Source organism: Phocoena phocoena, chromosome 19 (assembly GCF_963924675.1).
Source record: "Phocoena phocoena chromosome 19, mPhoPho1.1, whole genome shotgun sequence".
Classification (NCBI taxonomy): domain Eukaryota; kingdom Metazoa; phylum Chordata; class Mammalia; order Artiodactyla; family Phocoenidae; genus Phocoena; species Phocoena phocoena.
Window position 1 is genome coordinate 19,652,154 of NC_089237.1, and position 23,353 is coordinate 19,675,506.

Below are 23,353 nucleotides of genomic sequence, written 5' to 3' on the forward strand. Positions count from 1 at the left end.
GGAGACGTAGACTTGCTTCCGGCCCCGCCCCTCGCGCGCATGGCTGAGTCCCGGGCACAACCGCTGCCAGCGTGCGCATGCGTCCAGGCAGCCGCGCGTTGAGCGGGGCGAGAGGAGTTCGTGGCCAGCGGCTGCAAGGCGCCTGCGAGGGGGGAGCGCTCTGTAATGTTGGCCGTTGCACGCTACATCGGTTCTTCTCGGCGTTGCGTGGCGTTCAGAATTTACAGTCAGGAAAACAGGAAGAAGGTCGGGGGCAGAATTCCAAATAGGGGTAAGGCATTCGTGGCAAGGATATGTGCACGTGTACCACTATTAGAGGGAGAGAGCCCTGGACTTCGGAGCCGGAGTGCTAGGTCTGTGTACACTCACTGCGTGACCCTGGGCCAGGCACCTAAGGACACTAACCTTCAATGTGACACATTTAGTGACAACCTGGCAGGCCTTTACCCCCTCCAGGCGTTTCCTGATATCCTTCCCCATACCACCACTTCCCCCCAAAAAAGGTGGACTAGGTTCTTCTAGGTTCCAATAAACACTCTGCATTTACTACATATTTTTTTTTAAGATTTATTTATTTTTGGCTGCGGGGGGGTGCTTTCTCTAGTTGCCGTGTGTGGGCTTCTCGTTTCTGTGGCTTCTCTTGTTGCGGAGCAGGGGCTTCTGGTGCGCGGGCTTCAGTAGTTGTGGCACAAAGGCTCAGTAGTTGTGGCTCGCGGGCTTAGTTGCTCCACGGCACGTGGGATCCTCCCAGACCAGGGATTGAACCTGTGTGCCCTGCATTGGCAAGCGGATTCCTAACCATTGCGCTACCAGGGAAGTCTCTACTACATTACTCTGGAACGTCAACTTCCAACACCAACGAGATTGTGAGGGCTCAGCCTTGTATTCATAGGGGGAGCTAAAAACAAACAAACAAAAATCATTGTTAAGGTTTAAATAGCAAAAAGATACCCTTAACTACGCACAACTATACACCAATGAGTACATGTAAAGGTGGCGAAACCTGAATAAGATCTGTGTCTATTTTCCAGTTGAGTTATTGTACTAAAGTTTTTCAAAATGTTACCATTCGGGGAAACTGGGTAAAGGGTACATGGGATGTCTTTGTATTATTTCTTAAAACTGCATATGAATCTGTAATTATCTCAAAATAAGTTTAATTTTTAAAAAGAATACTGTTAGTACCAATATAAAAAAATAACGTGATTTCTTTCCTGGAAGAGTTCTGTCTAACCAGGGAGAGAGTTGCATAAAACAATAATGACGGGGCTTCACTGGTGGTGCAGTGGTTGAGAATCTGCCTGCCAGTGCGGGGGACACGGGTTCGAGCCCTAGTCTGGGAAGATCCCGTATGCCGTGGATAAACTAGGCCCGTGAGCCACAACTACTGAGCCTGCGCGTCTGGAGCCTGTGCTCCACAACAAGAGAGGCCGCGACAGTGAGAGGTCCGCGCACTGCGATGAAGAGTGGCTCCTGCTCGCCGCAACCAGAGAAAGCCCTCGCACAGAAACAAAGACCCAACACAGCCAAAAATAACTAACTAAATAAATAAATTTTAAAAAATAAAACCAAAAAAAAAAATAATGACTACACAAAGTGATATTGTTATTCAAAGTTCTGTGTGCCTGTGAGGGAGATGGGGACACACGTACTTTAGAGCTACAGTAATGGCATTAGCATAAAGATCAATATATAAATCAATGGAACAGAATAGAGTCCATAAATAGATCCACACATATATGATCAATTAATGTTGCTAAGGAAACTCACTGGGGAAAGAATAATCTTTTTGACAAATGATGCTGGAACAATTGGATGACCATATGCCAAAACAAAGCAAAATAAGCAAAAATCTGACCCTTACCTCATACTACATACAAAAATTAACTTCAAAAACTTAAATATAAGAGGTCGAATTATAAAACTATAAAAAAAAGATGAAAATAATAGAGCAAAAAAACATGAAAAAAAAAATTTGATATCATCAAAATGAAAATCCTTTGCTCTTCAAAAAGACACTGTTAAGAAAATTAAAAGGCAAGCCACAGACTGGGATAAAATATTTGCAAAACATCTATCTGACAAAGAACTTGTAAGTACAATAAGTAAAGAGCTCTTACAACTCCATAATAAGACAAATAAATTAAAAAATGACCAAAAGATTTTAATAGTTATTTCATTGAAGAAGATATGTGGAAGGTCAATTAGCACATGAAAAGATGCTCGATGTCATTAGGAAAATACAAATTAAGAACCACAGGTACGGGGCTTCCCTGGTGGCGCAGTGGTTGAGAATCCGTCTGCCAAGGCAGGGGACACGGGTTTGAGCCTTGGTCCGGGAAGATCCCACATGCTGCGTGGCGACTAAGCCCGTGCACCACAGCTACTGAGCCTGTGTGCCACAACTACTGAAGTCTGTGCGCCTAGAGCCCGTGCTCCGCAACAAAAGAAACCACCGCCCGCTCACCGCAACTAGAGAAAGACTGTGCGCAGCAGTGAAGACCCAACATAGCCAAAAATAAATAAACAAACAAATAAATTAATAAATAAAAAGAACTACAGGTAGACACCACTACACACCCGCTATAATGGTTAAAGTGAAAAAGACTGATTTTACCAGGTGTTGATGAGGTCGTTAAGCAACCAGAATTCTCACACACTGCTGGTGAGAATGTAAAATGGTTTAACCACTTTAGGAAACGGTTTGGCAGCTTCTAAAAAAGTTCAACACACTTACCATATGACCCAGCCATTCTACTCCTAGAAATCTACCCAAGAGAAATCAAAGCTCTATGGGAACATTCATAGCAGCTTTAGTTGTAATAGCCCCAAACTGGAAACATATCCATCAACCGGTCAATGGATAAACAAATTGTAGTTTATCCATGTAATTGAATACTGCTCAGCTATTAAAAGGAAAGGACTTTTTTTTTTTTAAAGAAGATGTTGGGGTAGGAGTTTATTAATTTATTTTTGCAGTGTGCGTCTTTGTTTCTGTGCGAGGGCTTTCTCTAGTTGTGGCAAGCGGGGGCCACTCTTCATCTCGGTGCGCAGGCCTCTCACTATCGCAGCCTCTCTTGTTGCAGAGCACAGGCTCCAGACGCGCAGGCTCAGTAGTTGTGGCTCACGGGCCTCGTTGCTCCGCGGCATGTGGGATCCTCCCAGACCAGGGCTTGAACCCATGTCCCCTGCATTAGCAGGCAGATTCTCAACCACTGCGCCACCAGGGAAGCCCAGGAAAGAACTATTGATACATGCATAACATGGATACATCTCAAAGTAATGATGCTGAATGAAAGAATTTGTACAAAAAAGACTATATAATTCCATTTATATAAAATTCTAGGGGCTTCCCTGGTGGCGCAGTGGTTGAGAGTCTGCCTGCCGATGCAGGGGACACGGGTTCGTGCCCCGGTCCGGGAAGATCCCACATGCCGCGGAGCGGCTGGGCCCATGAGCCATGGCCGCTGGGGCTGCGCGTCCGGAGCCTGTGCTCCGCAACCGGAGAGGCCACAACAGTGAGAGGCCCGCGTACCGCAAAAAAAAAAAAAAAAAAAAAAAAAAAAAATTCTAGAAAATGCAAACTTAATCTGTATTGCCCAAAAGTAAAACGGTGTCTCCTGGGAACTTGGAGGTATAGGGCAGGGAGGGATAGATTACAAAGGAGTAGAAGGAGACTTTTGGGGGGTAAAGGATATGTGTATTATCTTGATTGTGGTAACATTTTCGTTGTATATGCAGGTGTTAAAACTCATCAAATGGTACACTTTAAATATGTACAGTTTATTGTACTTCAATTATATATCAGTAAAGATGGTTTTTTAAATTCAATAAAACAGGCTTCCCTGGTGGCACAGTGGTTGACAGTCCGCCTGTCGATGCAGGAGACGCGGGTTTGTGCCCCGGTCCGGGAAGATCCCACATGCCATGGAGCAGCTGGGCCTGTGAGCCATGGCCGCTGAGCCTGCGCGTCCGGAGCCTGTGCTCCGCAATGGGAGAGGCCACAACAGTGAGAGGCCTGTGTACCGCAAAAAAAAAAAAAAAAAAAAAAAAATCAATAAAACAGCAACAGTAAAGTGTGCTTTTTTGGCAGTTTACAAAACACTTTGTGATATTCACAGCACCCAAGGGAGGGAGGGAGCCAGGCAGTACTTTCCTGGTTTCCCAGATGAAACACTGGGCCTGAGAGAGGTGACAGGGTTTGCCCCCAGCCACAGCACCAGGATATAGGGGAACTGAGCTGGGACGCGTGTCTTGGGTTGGATTGGTAGGGTAAAAGGCACTGGAATTGGATCCCAACCTGTCCCAGCCACTTACTAGCTTGTCTCCTTATGTTACTTCTTTATTTCCTCATTTACTGTGAATTAAAACATAGGTACAGAAACATCAATGAAACGTACAGTTTAATAGATAATTATAAAATGAACACCCATGCATTCATCACACAGGTAAGTCAAGAAACATATTACCAACAGGGGGCTCCCTGTGAGGCCCCTCCACAATCACAACCCCACTCCTGCACTGCCACCCCTACCCAGGTAACCACCACCTTTCCAGTTACAGCTCTGGTCGGAGCCCCCATGGTCTCTCTCTTGGATTAATGCAAGATCCTTCCAACTAGGTCTCCACGTTCTACCCTTGCCCCCTTCTTTCTCAACACAGGAGTCAGAATATTCCTTCTAAATTATAACTCAGATCATGGCACTCTGTTTAAAACCCTGTAATCATCCCCTATTTCACTCAGAATAAAAGCTACTCTCCCCATCACACCCTGTGCTCCAGCCGCCTGGCCTCCTTACTGTTCCTCATGCAGGAAGACACCAGCTAGACTCCTTCCTTAGGGCCTTCTCTTGGCCTGTTCTCTCAGCTCCAAAGGGCCTGGGACTGGGCTGGAATACTGCCTCCCCACCACTTAACTGACACTTTCCCCTCCTTCATGCATTTGCTCAAATCTCTCCTTTGCAATGAGGTAACCCTGCCCATCCTCTATAATACTGCAACCTACTTGCCCTCAACTTCCAATGTGGGAATTGTTTATTCATTTATTTTTTTTAACTAATTAATTTTTTTATGGAAGTATGTTGATTATAAAATTGTGTTAGTTTCAGGTGTACAGCACAGCGATTCAGTTATACATACATACATATATATATATATATATTTCAGATTCTCTTCCCTTACAGGTTATTACAAAATATTGAGTAGAGTTCCCTGTGCTATGTACAGTAGGTCCTTGTTGGTTATCTGTTCTATATATATAGTAGTGTGTATATGTTAATCTCAACCTCCTAATTTATCCCTCCCTGATTTGGGAATTCTTGAGCCTCCGTGCTTTTCTTTTTTCCATAGCACCACCTTCCAATATACTATTATAACTTCCTTATTTATTTTATGAATTGTTTATTGCTGATAAAATGTGAGCTCCACAGGGTGAGAATCTTTGCTTGTTTCATTCACTGTTGTTGCTCCCGTGCCCAGAAGAGCACGTGGCACATTGCAGGAGTTCAGTAAACACATATGAAATGAAAGAACCACTGTCCTTTTCTTTTTCCAATAATCATTTCCTTGCTTTTCTATGTGGTCTTTCCACCTATGTATCCATTCCAAATAATACAATTTAGTTTTGCTTGTTTTAACTCTATGTGAGTTGAATCGTACTATAACTGTGTGGGTTTTTTTTGTTTGTTTGTTTTGCGGTACGCGGACCTCTCACTGTTGTGGCCTCTCCCGTTGCGGAGCGCAGGCTCCGGACGCGCAGGCTCCGGACTCGCAGGCTCAGCGGCCATGGCTCACGGGCCCAGCCGCTCTGCGGCATGTGGGATCTTCCCGGACCGGGACACGAACCTATGTCCCCTGGTCTACTTTCTTTTGCTCAACACTTGTTTTTTGAGACGCATTCATGTTGCTGTGGGTAGCTGCAATTCATTCATTTTCCCCTGCTGTCTGTCAAGTTTTTCCTTGTATGAATATACCACAACCCATCCATCCATCCAACTGTTGATGGACATCTGGGCTCTGTCCAGTTTTTGGACAATCTTGCATGTGTGTCCTCGCACATATGTGTGTGAGAGTCTCCGGGGTACATACCTAGGAGTGAAGCTGCAGGGTCTTAGTGTATGTGACTCTTTAATTTTATAAGATAAATGCCAAATGATTTCCAAAGTAGTTTTTTTTGTTGTTTTTTTTTTCCGCTGCGTTGGGTCTTCGTTGCTGCGTGTGGGCTTTCTCTAGTTGTGCATAGGCTTCTCATTGCGGTGGCTTCTCTTGTTGTGGAGCATGGGCTCTAGGCATGCGGGCTTCAGTAGTGTTAGCACACGAGCTCAGTAGTTGTGGCACACGGGCTCAGTAATTGTGGCGCATGGGCTTAGTTGCTCCGCGGCATGTGGGATCTTCCTGGACCAGGGATTGAACCCGTGTCCCCTGCATTGGCAGGCGGATTCTTAACCACTGCACCACCAAGGAAGTCCCCCAAAGTAGTTGCATCAATCTGCCTTCCCATCTGCAGTAAGGTCACCTCTTTGGACCTCAGTTTCCCCTGTATTTCCTTTGTAAAATTAGAGAATTGGACTAGGGTATTTCTGAGGTCTCTTTTGGTTCTGACTTTCTATGAATCTGTCATCAAGGAGCCCTGAATAAGCAGCACTAGGGGCTGTGCATCCTTGCAACAACACCTAAGTTGTGAGGGAGAGAGGAGAATGCAACCTGTGCTTGGGACGAGGCCTCCAAACATCCCAGGATGTCTCTTAACATTGGTGTCGGGAGACTTCCCTGGTGGTCCAGCAGTTAAAACTCCTCGCTTCCAGTGCAGGGGGCCCGGGTTCGATCCCTGGTCAGGGAACTAGATCCTGCATGCCTCAACTATAAGATCCCATGTTCTGCAACTAAAAGGTCCCGTGTGCTGCAAATAAGACTAGTTGCAGCTAAATAGATAAATAAATATTAAAAAAAAAAGATTGGTGTCAGGATAGCGACTTTGGCCCTGACGGAGCCTGACAGCTCTTATCTGTACACCTTCTACCTGCCCTTGAGAGAATTCCCCAAAATGGAACGCAAAGAGAGACAAGAGGCAAAAATGACAAATTCATCAGAGATAAGGTAAAACATGGCAAGTAAAGGTCAAGGCTGAGTGATCTGTTAGGGAGGAGTCATGCGGCTCTGTCTTGGAACAGAAAGTGGTAAACTGCCTTCCTAGGGGAAAGTTTCCTGAAAGAAGGGGGAATTTCACAGGAAACTATTGCAGCAGCAATTTTTAAGACAGGGTGAGGGTAAAGTTGGAGATGACTAGAGAGAGGCCAGCCAGGAATTGGTTGGTCTGGCTGGAAGATACTTCCTGAGTACAGATGCTGGCTCTGGTGGACCCTCCCTGGGGCACTTCTCCAGGGCACACAGGCCCTTGGCTCCAATTGGTGTTGGGAAAAAATTGAGTGTTGCAGGAGTGAGAACTCCCCCTGGTTCTCCACAGGGTGGAGGACGATGGGTCTCTGCTGTAAGCCCCTATCTCTGGCTGTCACAAGCGAGAGGTGGATTTAGGACTGCATACTCCCGTAGACCCTCCTCCTGGCTGCATCTCCTCCCTCCTCCCCCTACTGTCTCCCTATGATTTCTTTCTTTCATTCACACATTCATTCCAGCGTATATTCAGTCATATATACAGTGAGTGCCTAATATGTGCCTAGCCCCATGCTAGGCACTGGGGATGCCATAAGGAACAAGGCACATTCCCGTGTCTTGAGGAGCTTATCGTCCAATGGGGAGATGCACTGGATATGATTATCTTTCCCTCCTCTTCATCTGTAGCAGGTTGTAGCGGACTAGGCAACGGACCTGGTGGCAGAGGGTCAGTTGCTTATCTGCAAAATGATGATGACACTTAGCGCAAGGGGTTGCTGTGAGGAGTATGTGCTAGCACCCATGCCTTTCACGTAGTAGGTGCTCAATGAATATTAGCCAAAATGGATTAAAATCTAGGAGGGAGTCATTAGGTAGTCTAAGGCTTCTGAAACTGAGATAGAATGCCCAAAGCCTGGGCTCAGAGGTGGTACCCAGTGACATGGACCTGTCCTCTGCCCAGTCTAAAAGAGGAGGGAGGTGATTCAAAAGGGAAAATCAAAAGAGTTTAGAGCTTTTAAGTCAGAACAGAAAGATGAGAAGATGGGGCCCAGATTGATTAATTTGAAGCAGAGGAGCCTCTGTGGGGGCATGGCGAGGTAATGAGGGAGTCTTCCTGGGCGAGGTTGGGGGTAGAGGCCCGGAATGGGACTACTGAGAGAACTGAAAAACCTCAGTGATTGGCTCATGGACACTCTGGCCAGCACCTCTCCTCCCTCACTCCTTGGACAGTTACTTTCTTGTTGTCCTACCCAGGACTAGTCAGACTTGGGTCCAGCAACATCTAGATGGGGAACGTAATCACTCAGCAAATATTTATTGAGCATTTACTATGTACTGGGCCCCACTCAAAGGGCTGGAGAGACAGCAATGAAGAAAACATGTACATCTGCAAATATATCTGAAGGATAAATTTTTAGAAGTGGAATTGCTGGGGCAAATGACATGTGCATTTAAATTTTTTCTCCACATTGTCAAGTTGATATACAAAGTTTGTTATAGTTTATGTTCTACTTGGATGCCTGTTTCTGGATGAGTGTATTTTTTTTTAATTTTGTTGAAGTATAGTTGACTTACAGTGTTGTGTTAATTTCTGCTGTACAGCAAAGTGTTTTACATATATGTATTCTTTTTTATATTCTTTTCCATATGGTTGTTGTTGTTTTTTTTTGCAGTACGCAGGCCTCTCACTGTTGTGGCCTCTCCCATTGCGGAGCACAGGCTCCGGAGGCGCAGGCTCAGCGGCCATGGCTTACGGGCCCAGCCGCTCCGTGGGATCTTCCCGGACTGGGGCACGGCAGGTGGACTCTCAACCACTGCGCCACCAGGGAAGCCCTCCATATGGTTTATCACAGGATATTAAATATAGTTCCCTGTGCTATACAGTAGGGCCTTGTTGTTTGGATGAGTGTATCTTTCTAACCAGAGGGATAATTGCTACGCAGTTGATTCCCCCTCACTGAAATCTTCCCACTAGCCCACGAAGATCCTGAGTTGCTATCCACCAAGGCCAGAAAAGGAGTACCTTCATAGGAGATGCTTTCTTTAGCTGTGATGAGGTGAGCTTTCTCCAAGATTGATGCTATTTGGGGAGATTCTTGGTAGGGGTGGAGCTCACTCCATGTAGGAGTGGAAGACTCTTTATGACCAAGAGGAGAGGGGAGTTGAGGAACTGCTATTTCAAAAAGATGCCCAAGGGAAGGGGCCAGAAAGTGACATCAACAGGGATCACTTTGTTCGGGCATGGGCAGCAAGTTTAGCTGCCCCCCTCCTGGCTATGACTGGATTGTAGGGAGAAGGGTTTGGCAGAGTTTTTGTGCACAAGAATGTCAACATCGTCACAGTGTATGACCCCAGTGCTTGGCAGGGACACGGCCATGCGGATTCTCTGCACACTGGGCTGACCCCTTCACCTGAGCTGCTCAGCACATGATTCTCCTTCCTCGAGCTAGACAGCTGTCAGGGTCAGGGAGCAGCTCGGGAGACCTAGAGGACTGGGGTGGACATAGGAAAGCTCCAGAATGTCGCAGCAGTAAATATATGTCTTGGTTTCCAGGACTGTCTGATTTCAAAAATACTGCCCCACAAGTTCACCAGCACCTGTCAGGCCGGGTGTCCCAGATTTTGACTTGGAAAATATAGTCTGTCTCACAGGTAATGGAGAAGGGGGAAGGCAGCAGTTCGTTCATTCGTGTCTAAGCGTGGGATTGTGGGGGGAGGGGCGGGAGCAGGAGACCAGCAGAGATGGGCCCAGCTCTGTGCTAGAATCTCCCGTTGAATTCTCAGCTCTGCGCTGAGGTGAGCAGGTGAGTAGGACGCAAGGTGGTGTGATTGACACCTTTCTAGCCCCACCTGCTCACCCGGTCCTCCGCCCTATCCTACCCACTTTGGGAGGTCTAATCTATAAGCCTCAGCTCTCTGCCTCGCCCCACCAGCTCAACGAAGAAGGTCCACGTGCAAATGGGAAAGCAGTCTACCACGGCTGCTTAAATACCTGGTGTAAGCACCTGGGTTCGTTGTGGCCGATTTCAGGCTGCGGGGATACGGACGTCAGTTTCTCCCCCGGGGAGACAGGAAGGAGATTCCGGGTCCCCAGAGCTGCTATACAGCCCGTTCGGTTGACACCCCAGCCCCCCTCCCCAACTCCCCCATCGCAGCGGCGGTCCGCCCACCTCCTAAGCGATCAGGCCACTGCCCCTAGCCTCCTACGTTCTCCTCCCAGTGTAGCCCGGCCTATCTCCCCACCCGAGGCCCCGCCCCCGACCCCTCCCTGTCCTGGCAGGCTCCGGAGAGGCGGTGCTGGCCAGCGGTCTGGGACAGACGCACCACCGGGACTACAAGTCCCAGCAGCCACTGGGGCCCGGCCTCGGGGGCGGGGCTATACCGGGCAGCGAATTGGAAGGAGCCCTGGAGCTCAGGCTAGGGAACGCGCATGGCCAATCGCCGGGCGGCTCGGGCAGTGTGCCGTTGGGGGCGGGGAGAAGCCCGCCAGGGCCGGGACAAAAGCCGGATTCCGGGCGGCCGCGGGAGGCTGGAACGCTCCCGGTAGCGGCGGTGTTTGGGGGCCTGTAGACCGAGCGCCGCGCACAGGCTGTCGCAGAGAGGTGAGTGGCGGGCGACTGCTTTCGCGAGATGGACCTCACCTGGTCCAGAGCTTCCTGCCTCCCTCCCCCAACCCGGAACCGCCTCCCCCGACGCCGGCTTCGGGCTCACGCGCGCTCCCTGCACCTGCTTGGAAGTTTTGAGGGTCTTAAGCTTTAGGTTAGCCTTCGCCGGGATCCCGGCTGGTTGCCTCGTGTCGCCCCCTCCCCCACTCCTCCACATTCCAGTTCCTGGGAGTTTGCACAGGGCTTGCCGCCGTCCTTGGCTGTCTTCTCTCCGCCGAATTGCATTTGCCCCTAACTGGAGCCCCTCATCCCCACCCCGGGGCCAGCCATCGAGCCTCGTCGGGCTTTATCCGGCCACCTCTTGCCCCCATCTGGGTCCCTCCCACCGGATGCCGGGGACGGGAAGTAGTGGCTAGTTTCCCCACTCCTACCCCTCATAAGCCGGGCTCAGGCCCTTCCTCTTAGTTCTGTGGAGAGTCGACTGAGCCCCGCGCCGAAGTGGAGGGAGCGAGCGGGGCACGCAGCCGCTGCGGGCCACATGGGGCTGGGCCGACCCAGGCCTCGCCACGAGGACCTAGCCTTGGATCGGCGGTGCAGGAAAGACCCTCCTAGCTCTGGAGGTGCCGTCGGGCCCAGCCGCTAAGCGACAGATGGTCGGGGTACCCGTCTCCCTCCCCACCCTTGGCGTTGCTGCCGAGCTTTGTCGAGGCAAGGTCCTCATGGGGCTGGAGGATGCTGCCGCCGCCCTCCTGTTGGGCTTGGCAGAAGGCCAGTCGCGGCGCCAGCTGCCCTCTCCAACCTTGGCGGATACTGTGAGGGGCCAAGGAGTTCTGCCATTAGGTGGTCCTCCGGAGTCTGCCTGGGAAGAGGATTTTGGGGGGGGGTGGGAGGGGAGCAGTGCATAGCACAGTTTGGTCAGCCAGCCCACAGCCCGCTTCTCTCTCCTCCCTTTAACTTTGCTCTGGGTTCCAGCCAGCTCAGATCGTTGGGTTTCTGAGATTCTGAAATGTTGGGTGAAGGACAACTGGTAGCCCCAGCTGCCCAGAGGGTTGTTTTCACCTCTGAAAGAGCTCCTGCTTCTGCTGCTGCTTCTGCTTTTTTTTTTTTTTAAGTCCTCCTTAAACAGCTTGGAGGATGGTGATGGGAACAGCCCTCAGACACTGAGCTGGGTGGTTGGTGCCTCCACCCCCATTCTCCACTATGTTTGCTGCAGTAGAGGACCCTCAGAATTCTGCCCCTCCTTTTACTCCAGGGATTGTCTGTCGTTTCAAAAAAATCCCAATCCTACGGATACTAACCTTAAAATAAGTGCTCTTTGGCCTTCCCACAGAGACCATAAGTAGCGTCCCCAGTGGTTCCTCTCCACTGGCGGTGTCCCAGGGATACAGTCCTGGGGAACAGGCTCCTTTCATTCAGCCTTCTCTGTGGGCTGCTTCTGCCCTCGGTGGCTGCTATGGGTGAACTCAGTTCTGGGCCACTTATCCTGTCTGCAGAAAAGACCCCATTCTGCTCAGAAGGTCCCTCCTTTGGATAGAGAGAGAGAGAGAGAGAGAGAGAGTGTGTGTGTGTGTGTGTGTGTGTGTGTGTGTGTGTTTTCAGGTTCCTTGGCATGATATCTGCCACATTTAGCTAAGTGACAGTTTCTGGGGCCCCAGAGTGGACCCCTGGGGTCTTCGCTCTGCCCTGACCATCTCTCACCAGTTTGATAGCACGTTCAGTTATTCAGTTCCTGTGGAGGCAGCCCAAGACTCCGTAGTGGAGGGTGTGTGTGTGTGTGTGTGTGTGTGTGTGTGTGTGTGTGTGTGTGTGTTGTGTTCCCAGCCCAGATTGGTATACACGTTAAGTCCTATTGTCACTTGAGCAGATGTTCTTAGCTATTGGTCTCTGGGCTGTCAGATCATGGTCATAGGTCACCACCTTGAAATGATACGCACAGCTGGGTATGTGCACATTTTTCTGGGCTTTTTTTCTGGTGCTCAGAAGAGTCTGAGACCTCAGATAGGTTAAGAGCCACTGCCCTAGAGAGGCCGTACTGAATGATTAAACTTGCGGATTTATCTCCACCCAGTCCACTCCCTGGTTTTGTGAGCCTTCTTACCCTGTCTTGAATATGCAGAGGCCAGATTCTTTCCCTGCTTTTTTTCTATCATGTAAATTCTGTGTCTTGGCTTTGAGAGGGCCTTCGCCATCTAAGCCACAGTGCTCTAGTGGCAAATCTGTGGGTGAACTGGCAAAACTTTTCTATCCTGTATCATCCCCTGTTGTCTTCTCTCCCATCCCCTGCCGAGGACTGGTTGAAGATGAGTTCTTGGATCTGAGACTTGAACAAGGGCTCAAGAAAATTGAGATTTTTTTTCCGCTGCAGAAGGTCTCGTTTCTCATCCGTGTTCTTTCCGAAGTTGGGTCTCTGTTTGGGGAGGTGCCAGGTTTGCGGGGTTGTTGTTCTGGGAGTGCCTTCTGCTGGAGGGGCTTCGCGAGGGGCTTCCTTTCTCCTGGAATCCGTGATCAGCCGGCGGCTGATGTTTCTGAACCGCTAAGGGTGGTCAGCAGCTGCCCCCTCCTTTCTCTGCTTGATCTGCCCTGGGTGTTTGGGAGGGGGGTAGGGGCACGTGTACCCATCTGATTTCAGGACCAGTTTTTCTGGTCTGAGTCAAGGAGGTTGGGAAATGGAGCTGGAGTGGGTGGGGGGTGGAGGGCTGTGAGGCAGTGGGGCTGGTTGAGGTACCTCCTTCGGAAACTTATGTTGAGAAGGAGCCGGAAGTCATCCCAGGGGAAGGTGAGAAAAGGGAACGTCTCCTTTGAGCCCCTTCCCAGCTACCCGACTTTGGGCCAGACACCAGACTGAATGCACCCATTGTGCCGAGCTGGAGACTAGCTGGGAGGCTGAGGGAGCCAGCCAAGCCAGGGTGAGAACCTGAAGCCCAGCCTGGCTTTTGGGAGGGAGGTGCAGAGTGGCCCCTGGAACTCTGGCCTTCCCTCAGCTGGGAATGGAGACCAGCCTTCCTGAGTGTATAAACCAGCCAGCCCTCCAGTTCCACCCTCCTTTATTTACACTTGACTTTTCTCCCCCAGCAAATTCAACAACTTCAGTTCTGGGTCTTTGTTGGAGAGGCAGGAGTGACTTTTCCTGATCTGGCCAAGCTCTTGGCATGAATGACTTGGTTTCCTTTCCCTCCCTGTCTCCCCCACCCTTTCTCTCCCCAAATCGCTCCTGGCACTACCCAAGGGAGAATGGGTGTGTCAGGACAAAGCGATGGGGAGGGAATATGAAGAAATTGTCATCAGAGACTCTTCTGTGAGGTGAAGGTAGGGGAAATGGCCTGGTTCTTGGAGAACTGCTCTTTTCTCTAGGACTGAGATGTGGGTTTTCTGGGGACCAGGAGTGAGAGGGTTTGGGTTCAATCCTTGGGTCCCAGACTTCCCTGGTTTGGAAGTGGTTAAGAATCCGCCTGCCAATGCATGGGACACAGGTTCTAGCCCTGGTCCCGGAAGATCCCGCATGCCGCGGAGCAACTAAGCCCGTGCACCACAACTACTGAAGCCCACGCGCCTAGAGCCCATGCTCTGCAACAAGAGAAGCCACCACAGTGAGAAGCCCGCGCACCACAACAAAGAGTAACTCCCGTCGGCCACAACTAGAGAAAGCCTGCGTGCAGCAACGAAGACCGAACACAGCCAAAAAAATAAAAAGCCTTAGGTCCCCTGCTTTTTTTTTTTTTTTGGCTGCATTGGGTCTTCATTGCTGCGTGTGGGCTTTCTCTAGTTGTGGCCCCCGGGCTTCTCATTGCAGTGGTTTCTCATGTTGCGGAGCACGGGCTCTAGGGCTCAGGCTCGGTAGTTGTGGCTCACGGGCTCTAGAGCACAGGCTCAGTAGTTGTGGTGCGTGGGCTTAGTTGCTCTGTGGCATGTGGGATCTTCCCGGACCAGGGCTCGAACCCTTGTCCCCTGCATTAGCGGGCGGATCCTTAACCACTGCACCACCAGGGAAGTCCTCCCCGCCCAACCCGCTTATTAATTAGGCTTCTTGGACAAGTTATCTTAACCCCTCTGAGGTTTTGTTCCTCATCTAAGAAACAAGGCCATAAATCTCCATGTCCCTCCCAGGGCTCACATACATGTGACCGAGGATGGTTTCTGCCTCTTCTCCCAACTCTGGCTCAGTTAGAAGTGACCAGTATGGGTGGTCCCCAGAGAGGCCTCTGTTTTGCTCTAAATTAGTAGCTGGATGACTCAGTGGGGTGGGTGGGATGCACTGAAAGTCACAGTTCCGCCAGCCTGTTTCTGCTCTGAACTTGGGTGGGAGTCTAGCGTCCTAGGAGAAATGGGCTTTGACGTGACTCTTCCTCTTTGCTCCTTGGGGGCTTGGTCCTGCGTGAGGCTAAGTAGACTTGCTTGCCCAGCCTTCAGGCTGGTGATGTGTATGAGTGTGAAGTGGGTGAGTCTGGGTGTGGGAAAGACCAAACGTGAAGGGGGTGTAAGGCCAGCATTGACATTTGGCCGTGTTCCCCACAGGTCACAGAACCAAAGGGTGTGTTTCAGTGTCTGTATGCCCACCTCGGCTGAGACTAGCACTCAGGTGTGGGTCACATCCCTGCTATTCCTGGTCTCCCCATCCGGCTTCCTTTGTGCCAGGATGAATGTGGTCTTGGGTGAGCTAGTTTTCCTAGAGGGAGTGGAGGCCAAGAGTCCCTGGGGGAAAAAAATGCCACCTTTGTTTTTCTCCACCATCTTTCCTCATCCATCATTTCCCGATCCTCCTTCTATGATGTTAGAAGTGCTGTTTGAGATCTCCCTTCCATCCCTCCTCCTGGGGCAGCCCTCTTCTCCCTCAGAGAAGCGCTGAGATCTGGTTTTATCGTCTGGGGGCAGCTGGGCATAGGTCTGCCCTGCTGGAGAAGATAGCCCCTCCATCTCCCCACCTCCTCTGACCAGCCCCTCTCACCCCACCAGGTAGAGCAGGGCCCTCCGCAGCCATGTCGGCCAAGGCGATCTCCGAGCAGACAGGCAAAGAACTCCTCTACAAGTACATCTGCACCACCTCGGCCATCCAGAACCGGTTCAAGTATGCCCGGGTCACCCCTGACACTGACTGGGCCCACCTGCTGCAGGACCACCCGTGGCTGCTCAGCCAGGTGAGCCCACCCTCCGGCCTGAGCCCCTCCTCCAGGCCCAGAGTCCCAGGAAGAGAAAGCAGTCGGTTTGCTGGAGATGTCCCCCCGGGGCATGTGATGGCAGACGGTCTGCATGGGTGGGCAGGGTGCAGGGGCTGAGCACGTTTTGTGTTTGGCCCCGGGCCCTGCATGCTGAGGTCCCCTGGCACGGCGTACAGAGCCTGGACTGGAACTGGACAAACCCGAGTTCAGATGGCAGCTCTCTGCATATTAACCATATGGCCTGGGGCAAGCCATTTCACCCCTCTAGAGTTTTAGATTCCCCGTCTGTCAAATGGGCATAACACTCACCCTGTGAGTTTAAGGATTAGTAACAATGTCTGGAAAGTATTCAGTGTGCTGCCTGGCACTTGGTAGTTGCTCCCTGACAAACACCCGCCCTGTCAGGAATACGTCAGGGCATGAGGAAGTGTGACCTTGTACTTTGGGTAGAATGGCTGATGGGATCCACCCTGGAGTAGAGGCTCCTCTCTGTAGATCTCTGCAGGGCTATTGTTGAGATGGTGTCTGGAAGCTTAGACTTCTTTGGCAGGCCCCAGAGGGCGGGACTGGGACCAGTAGGGGGAGGCATTCAGGGATGCAGGTTTCCTCCCACCATGAGGCAGCCCAAACCACAAAGCGAGCTGCCTCCGGAGGCGGTGAACTTCCTGGTCCTAGAGGTGTGTGAGCAGTGGCTAGGGGCTGCTTGTTGGTCTTACAGACAGGGTTCAAACCCTGGGATCGGGTTGACCAGATGTCCTCAAAGGTCCTTTGTCACCCCAAGGCTCTGTCTCCGTTCTTTCTTTTGAAACACAGGTGCTAGTCGATATTCTGAGGCATTGAATGAAGCTAAGATACCACATAGGGAGGGTAGGGAATCACTTCCTCATTCAGCGCGTATTCAGTGAGCACCTGCTCTGCCAGACCCCTTCCTGGGTGATAATGGCTTTAGATTCCTTGTTGTTAAAAGAAAGATGTTGACTGGAGTAGGTGAGGGAAGCTTCTGGGAGTTGACCTTGAAGGTTGGGTGGAATTCGCTCTGGGGGTGGGGTGGATTGGAAGCCACCAGGCTACGCTGTGCTTTGGGTCCCCAAACTGTCACCTCTTACTCTACCCTATCTTTCCTTGCTGTAAATACAAACCCCTCTTATTCCAGAGCTTGGTGGTTAAGCCAGACCAGCTGATCAAACGGCGTGGAAAGCTGGGCCTAGTTGGGGTCAACCTCACTCTGGACGGAGTCAAGTCCTGGTTGAAGCCACGGCTGGGACAGGAGGCCACAGTGAGTCTGGGTGTAGGATCGGGGTGGATGTGCTGTGGTAACAGAAGCAAATGTGGTCGCCTCCAGATCAGCACTGTGGGTCACCCCCACAGCTGGTCAGATTGCAGCCTGGGGAAGGCAGGAGCCCAGCAGAGCTGCCTTAGTGCTCGTTCCCAGCTCCCCTATCAGGGAACGGCAAGATGTGCTGTACAGGTAACCCCAGTACAATTAGAGAGCCAGGTGGAAATGGTCTGTTTCTTTAACAACAGTCGTGGAGATGGGACTCTGAGAACTATTCTGGGAACTCCTTTCTTTTTAGTTTCCAGAAAGGGTAGGGTAGCTTGTCATGACCTGCGTATATAAGCGGGTGGGTAAAAAAAAAAAAAAAACTTGAAGGGAGATGCAGAATCATTTGGGCAGAAACGTTCTTGGGCCAAGAACCTAGGAGGAGGAAACAATAATACTGAAGAGTAAACTTAATTCTTGCCTTCTTCCAGCTCATTGATCCATTTCAACTCGGTAGATGAGATAGTTACAGTGAAATATGGCTTAGGAAAGCTAAGTGATGCCCAGAAATAAAACTGCATTTCATTTTCTTTTCCCAAAAGGAGCTGGAGAACTGAAGGGAGGGAGTAAGCTGAGGCTTGGCTTACGCTGGGGAGGATGTGCTGTCCATACCTGGCTTTGTCGCATCTGGGGTGACCATGGACCAGGGTTGAGCTGTTCTCTAACTTGGTTGCCCAGGAGTAGGATGAAGATGGTGATGGAGCCATCTTCCTTTTTACTGGCCTTCCTCAAATTAAGCTCTTCACGTTAATTTCCCGGTTTCTGGCTCTCCTGGGTAAAGAGGGATCCTTGAAGTTACACACAGGCCTGGGGGCAGAGGGATCTTGACCTTTGTGCCCCCAGGCCTTTGGGGAGAGGACAGCAGGGTTGGGGGCTGAGCAGTGTCCCCAGGGAGGTCCTCATGCTTCCTTCTCCTCAGCTGTCTGTTGGGAGGGGGATGTCAGGGACCTCTGAGCTGGCAGCAGCATTGACCCCAGCGGGAGCAGCTCATTACCTCTGATGGATCACTGTCTGGTCCTGACTCAGCAATGACGCACGCATGGGTGGGCGGGGGCTTCGGGACATGCTGGGAGGGATGAGGGCTGTCTCGCCTCGGCTGCTGCCAGGGACCCACTCAAACTGATTAGCTCTGCAAGCCTGTTGTCCTCAGCCGGGAAGGTCTGTGTGGAAAAGTTTTCCCTGTCAGGCTCCCCTCTCTCCCCGCTCCGAGCCATTCCCTGCGCCCTGAGCCATTCCCTGCGCCTAGACTCATGTTCTGGGGCTGGGTCTCCCTGCCTGAGCTCTGGGATAGATAGCCTTGATTTGTCTGAGCGCTTTAATTTGTGGCACAGCAGAGGGGGAGATGCTCCTGATCTCTGCTTCTGGGGGCGGGGTGTTGCTGCAGCTCATTTATCCTCCTCCAGAGGAGGCAGGGAAGAATGTGTGAGGTCAGTGTTGAAGTGTAGCTGGCACGAGGTGGTGGATGGAAGAGGAGATCTCATGAAGACTTCTTGAGCCCATTGCCCTGGTTTCTGGAAAGATCTCTTTCTGGCAGGTGTTGTGGCAGTAGTGCTAGGGCCCCGCCTCTGATGGGAGGGCGAGGTGGAGGGACCAGAGGGCGATCCTTCCTCCTGCCCTGCGAGCAAGACATGCCTTCTGGTCTAAGCTTTACCTCCCTCAATCTCTGTAGGTTGGCAAGGCCAGAGGCTTCCTCAAGAACTTCCTGATCGAACCCTTCGTCCCCCACACTCAGGTATGTGTGAAGTAGCTCCAAGCTGGGTCTTCTCCCTCTGGGAGCTTTGTGCCTGTTGACCCTAAAATGATGAAGGAGAAATCAAGCTGCTGGAGAAAAACCAAAGGGACCAGAGTCTCTGAAGCGGTGCTAAGGGTTTGAGGGTGCTACGGAGCAGGGAGTCCAGAGATGAAGGAAAAGGCTTAGTTAGCAGCAGGAAGGAATCAAGGTTGGTAACAGAGGGGACTTCCCAGTGCTAGGATGAGAAGGACTTGAAGGCAGGACCCCTTCCCTCAGAGCAGGTCACGTTGGCTCAGTCTGGACTGTCAGCCAGCAAGGCAGTGGCCTCTTGTCTCTTGTCCTCAAGGGGAAGATGGTGACCTGCTCTTACCTTGTGAGAGGTGTCTATGGGGTTTTAGAAATGATACCACCGGGGTTGGGCCCCTCACCCACGTGGTGCTCTCTTCCCCCGTAAGGAGGAGGAGTTCTATGTCTGCATCTATGCTACCCGAGAAGGGGACTACGTCCTGTTCCACCACGAAGGTGGGGTGGATGTGGGTGACGTGGACGCCAAAGCCCAGAAACTGCTCATTGGTGTGGACGAGAAACTGAATCCTGAGGGCATCAAGAAACACCTGTTGGTCCACGCCCCCGAAGACAAGAAAGAGTTGAGTGAGAGGGATGGCAGGGAGGTGGCAGCGGAGGAACGGGGAAGGCCGACAGCTCTGGACGCAGAGTGGGGAAAGCAGAGTGGTCTATCCCTGTCTGGGCGCCCACTGCGCCGCCCCAGCATCTGGCCGGAAGGTGGGGAGCAGAAGGCAGGCACCGCCACTCCCCGTCCCCAGGAGGGATGCTGCGGGTGGAGGGGAGGCCGGCTCAGACTGAAACGTGCGTCAGTGTCCCTCACCTCCGTGCCCCTTCTGTCTGGCGCGTGTCCTCCTCCTGCTGCATGCCTGACAGCTCCCTTCTGCCTCAGCGGCTGAAGAGCGATGTCTGGGGAGCGGGGTTTGGAGCGGAAAGTGAGGGGTCAGCGGGGTGGCTGTTGGCAAGTGGAGCTGTCAGAGGCAGTGAGAGATTGCTTCTGAGCCCACTCCGCCACGGATTGACAGTCCCTCTCTGCCTCCCCCTGTAGGATTCTAGCCAGCTTTATCTCCGGCCTCTTCAATTTCTATGAGGATCTGTACTTCACCTACCTCGAGATCAACCCCCTTGGTAACTATCTCTGCTGGGGTGGGACAGGGCAGAGTCTGAGTACTTATGGTAACCCTGGCCTTGACGTTCCAAGGACCAGACCCCCACTTGCAGGGGGCAGCGCAGACAGCTGTGCGTGGGCGGAGGGATCTCCGGGCTCCTGTTCCTGAGCTCTCAGGAGGCCACAGTCATTCCTCTTTTCGCCAACTCCAGTTTCTTTCTTTCTTCTGGGATGGGGAAGTCCTGGTTGTGATCTGACTCTGCCCTGTGGCTCTTGCTGCCAGCGGGTGAGGCTGTTATACCAGGAGCTGAGCCGCCCCTGCATCCGCCTGACCGGTCAGACCCTTCCTTCCTCTTGGTGCCTCGGAGACCCCCTCCCCGCCTCCCCCTCCAGGAGTTGGTCCATCATTGACCCCCAAGGCTGTAAAGACCGCCGCGAAGCCTCTCACGCTGTGAAGGAGGCAGATGGCCTGGGCTGGCTCTGGCCAGGGTTTCATGGGGCAAAGTCCTGATTCAGATTCCAACTAGGGATGTAGCCCCTCTAATGGACCAGATGGCTCTGTGCTGACTTAATTAGCTAAATGGCCCTGGGGGAAAGGGAAATGGACTCCAGTGAGGCGGCAGTAAATGAATCCTGCTGGCTGGGGGCCCAGTGCGCCCAGGGCTTCCCACTTCTCGCTGGACCCTAGGAGACCCACTTCTCGCTGGACCCTAGGAGACTGTGCCTTAGACACTTTTTTTGTAAATAGCGGGGTTGTGGTGGATGAATAGTTAAACATTTAAGGCATGGAGTATATAGCATTTTGTAAAAATGCTTGAAAATTGCCATGGCAACTGAAACAGACGTTTCTGCCCTATTACCTACAGGTCGGGGAGCTGGGACTGGTCTTGTAGAATTTGCTTTTCCTTGAATGGGGGAAAAGCTGTGTCTCCATAAGGACCAATCTGGTTTCTTGTTGAGCTGGAGAGTTGTTAGGCCTGGGTGGTCCCCCATGGGAGTGGTGTGTGGGGAAGTCTGGAGGGGGTTGGAGGTTGATGGTCACCTCGGCTAGGGCCCATGTCTGATTGCCTCTTTTTTTTTTTTTCTTCTTTTCTTAAAGTAGTGACCAAAGATGGCGTCTACGTCCTTGACTTGGCAGCCAAGGTGGACGCCACTGCCGACTACATCTGCAAAGTGAAGTGGGGTGATATAGAGTTCCCTCCCCCCTTCGGGCGGGAGGCTTATCCAGAGGTAAGTCTGGTTTGGGGAGGAGATGGAGAGTGAGGGGGACCGGCGGGGTGGGGGAGTGACTGATCTCCTATGAGGATTTGGCAACCCTTGTGGGCTATGTATTTGGCAGGAAAGGAAGGCCAGGAGCCATTTAATTTTTTAAAAACCCTGGAGGAGAAGGGTGTGGGGGTCAGGATTCTCCTCTGAATCCCGGCTGGAGATCCTTTTAGACTCCCCTCTCAATCACCCTCCCTGGGCTCGTGACGTGATTTGTTGTTTCTCAGTAATTCTGAGTGGCTCCCCGAATCCTGCCAGGAAGGTAGTTCTCTCAGCCACTTGCTGAGAATTTTAATTGCTCCTTCCCACCCCAACCTCTGAGAGGTCCTCGCCACAGCATCAGGCATGTGTGACAGAACCCAGGTCAAGGGAAGAGGCTGGGCTGGGGGGAGGGATGGGGCCTGGGGGGCACAGCACGGGATGAGCTAGGCAGGCAGATGCTGGGAGTGGGGGCCATGCTAGAAGCAGAGTGATATAGCGAGGCCTGGGACTTGGGCAGAGAGCCAAGGACTTGAAGTCTGAGAGAAAGGACTTGGGAAGTTTGTCTCCAGGTGGTGACTGGCTGTGGGTGGTTTTGGTACTTGGAGACGGCATCATGTTTTGTCCCAGGCACATGAGGCCCTGCACAACCCCTTCTCCCTGACGCTGTGAAGGCAATGGAGGACCTCTTCATACGACTCCAGGAGAAGGGGAGGGGTCCTGGGATCTGTGACCTGGTGAAGGGTGTGCCCCCAGGGCTCACCTGTTGCTGTCTGGCCCCTAGGAAGCCTACATCGCAGATCTGGATGCCAAAAGCGGGGCAAGCTTGAAGCTGACCTTGCTGAACCCCAAGGGGAGGATCTGGACCATGGTGGCCGGAGGTGGCGCCTCTGTCGTGTACAGGTGACTGAGAGGGCTGCTGAGGGGATGGCAGCCAGGTCCACCTAGGCTTCCCACATGTGGCCTGGATCAAGTCGCTTCACCTCGGGGTCTCCAGTTTCCCCCCGCTCGGTGCAGAGCAGAACTCGTGGGGCATCCCAGAGGGGCCTACACAGCGTCTCTGCAACCTTCTTCTTTGCTTCAAAATGAAGTTATTAGTTATAATTCTTATCATTAGTCATATGTGCTCCATGCAAAAGTACAACAAATACGGAAAATGAACTGGAAAGTGAATTTTGCTTGGCTGTGTCACCACCCCTACCCCTACCAGGTCACCACGTTGGGTGTCCTTCCAGGTGTTGTAGTGCCTATATGAATAGTCACACTTCTACACTTCATAGAAGTGTTGGGTAGGGCTGGGAGGGTGCCCACCCCCAGGAGAGTATGATGCAGGACAGTTAACCTTCAAGTATGACTTGTTAGGGCCTTGAGGGTCTGAGGTCCATAGGCTGCCCGGCCTCAAGGCTTCAGGGGCGTCTGCGTGGCCTCCCAGGCACCAGGCCGCCACCCTCTGCCACTCAAGCTGGAGCCAGCACTGACTTCCTTGTTTCCCTGGCAGCGATACCATCTGCGACCTAGGGGGTGTCAACGAGCTAGCGAACTACGGGGAATACTCAGGAGCCCCCAGCGAGCAGCAGACCTATGACTACGCCAAGACGATCCTCTCCCTCATGACCCGCGAGAAGCACCCCGATGGTGAGACACGCGCTCCTTCCCCAGGACAGCCCAGCGTCCTCGGTGGGAACAGCTATGGCTGGGCTGTGAGGCACCAAGGTTTTCCTGGTCCTTTGCAACCTGGGGCTAGTTATTTAACTTCTGGACCTCAGTTTCCCTGACTGCACAATGGGCAGTGACAGGGTCTGTCAGACTGGGGGCTCCGAGGGGGCGAGGAATGGATGGATGTATACAGCCCTATGAGTAGGTGCAAGCGGGGAGGCGGTGGTGGCATGCTTTTGCTGACTGCTATAACGTGGTTTTTAGCGACTCACTTACACATTTATTGTCTGGGCTGTGTTATTCCCAGCTTTCCTATATCACCTGTCCTGTGTTTTGGGACCACACATACCAATTCCCCTT

General features: G+C 51.9%; 1 protein-coding gene across 2 annotated transcripts in view; it reads left to right on the forward strand.

The window, feature by feature from the left end:
* The first annotated feature begins 10,680 nt into the window (after nt 1-10,680).
* The window catches only part of ACLY (ATP citrate lyase), a 42,216-nt gene continuing 29,543 nt past the window's right edge, over nt 10,681-23,353 (forward strand). The window contains exons 1-9 of one of the 2 annotated variants that reach the window (XM_065896831.1): nt 10,681-10,712; nt 15,666-15,847; nt 17,022-17,144; nt 18,859-18,921; nt 19,377-19,567; nt 20,033-20,112; nt 21,192-21,322; nt 22,122-22,240; nt 22,836-22,972. In XM_065896831.1, coding sequence (XP_065752903.1) covers nt 15,689-15,847; nt 17,022-17,144; nt 18,859-18,921; nt 19,377-19,567; nt 20,033-20,112; nt 21,192-21,322; nt 22,122-22,240; nt 22,836-22,972 — 1,003 coding nt within the window. In that variant the 5' untranslated portion in view covers nt 10,681-10,712; nt 15,666-15,688. Of the gene's footprint in view, nt 10,713-15,665; nt 15,848-17,021; nt 17,145-18,858; nt 18,922-19,376; nt 19,568-20,032; nt 20,113-21,191; nt 21,323-22,121; nt 22,241-22,835; nt 22,973-23,353 lie in introns of those variants that run through there. The other variant, XM_065896830.1, reaches the window with a different exon arrangement.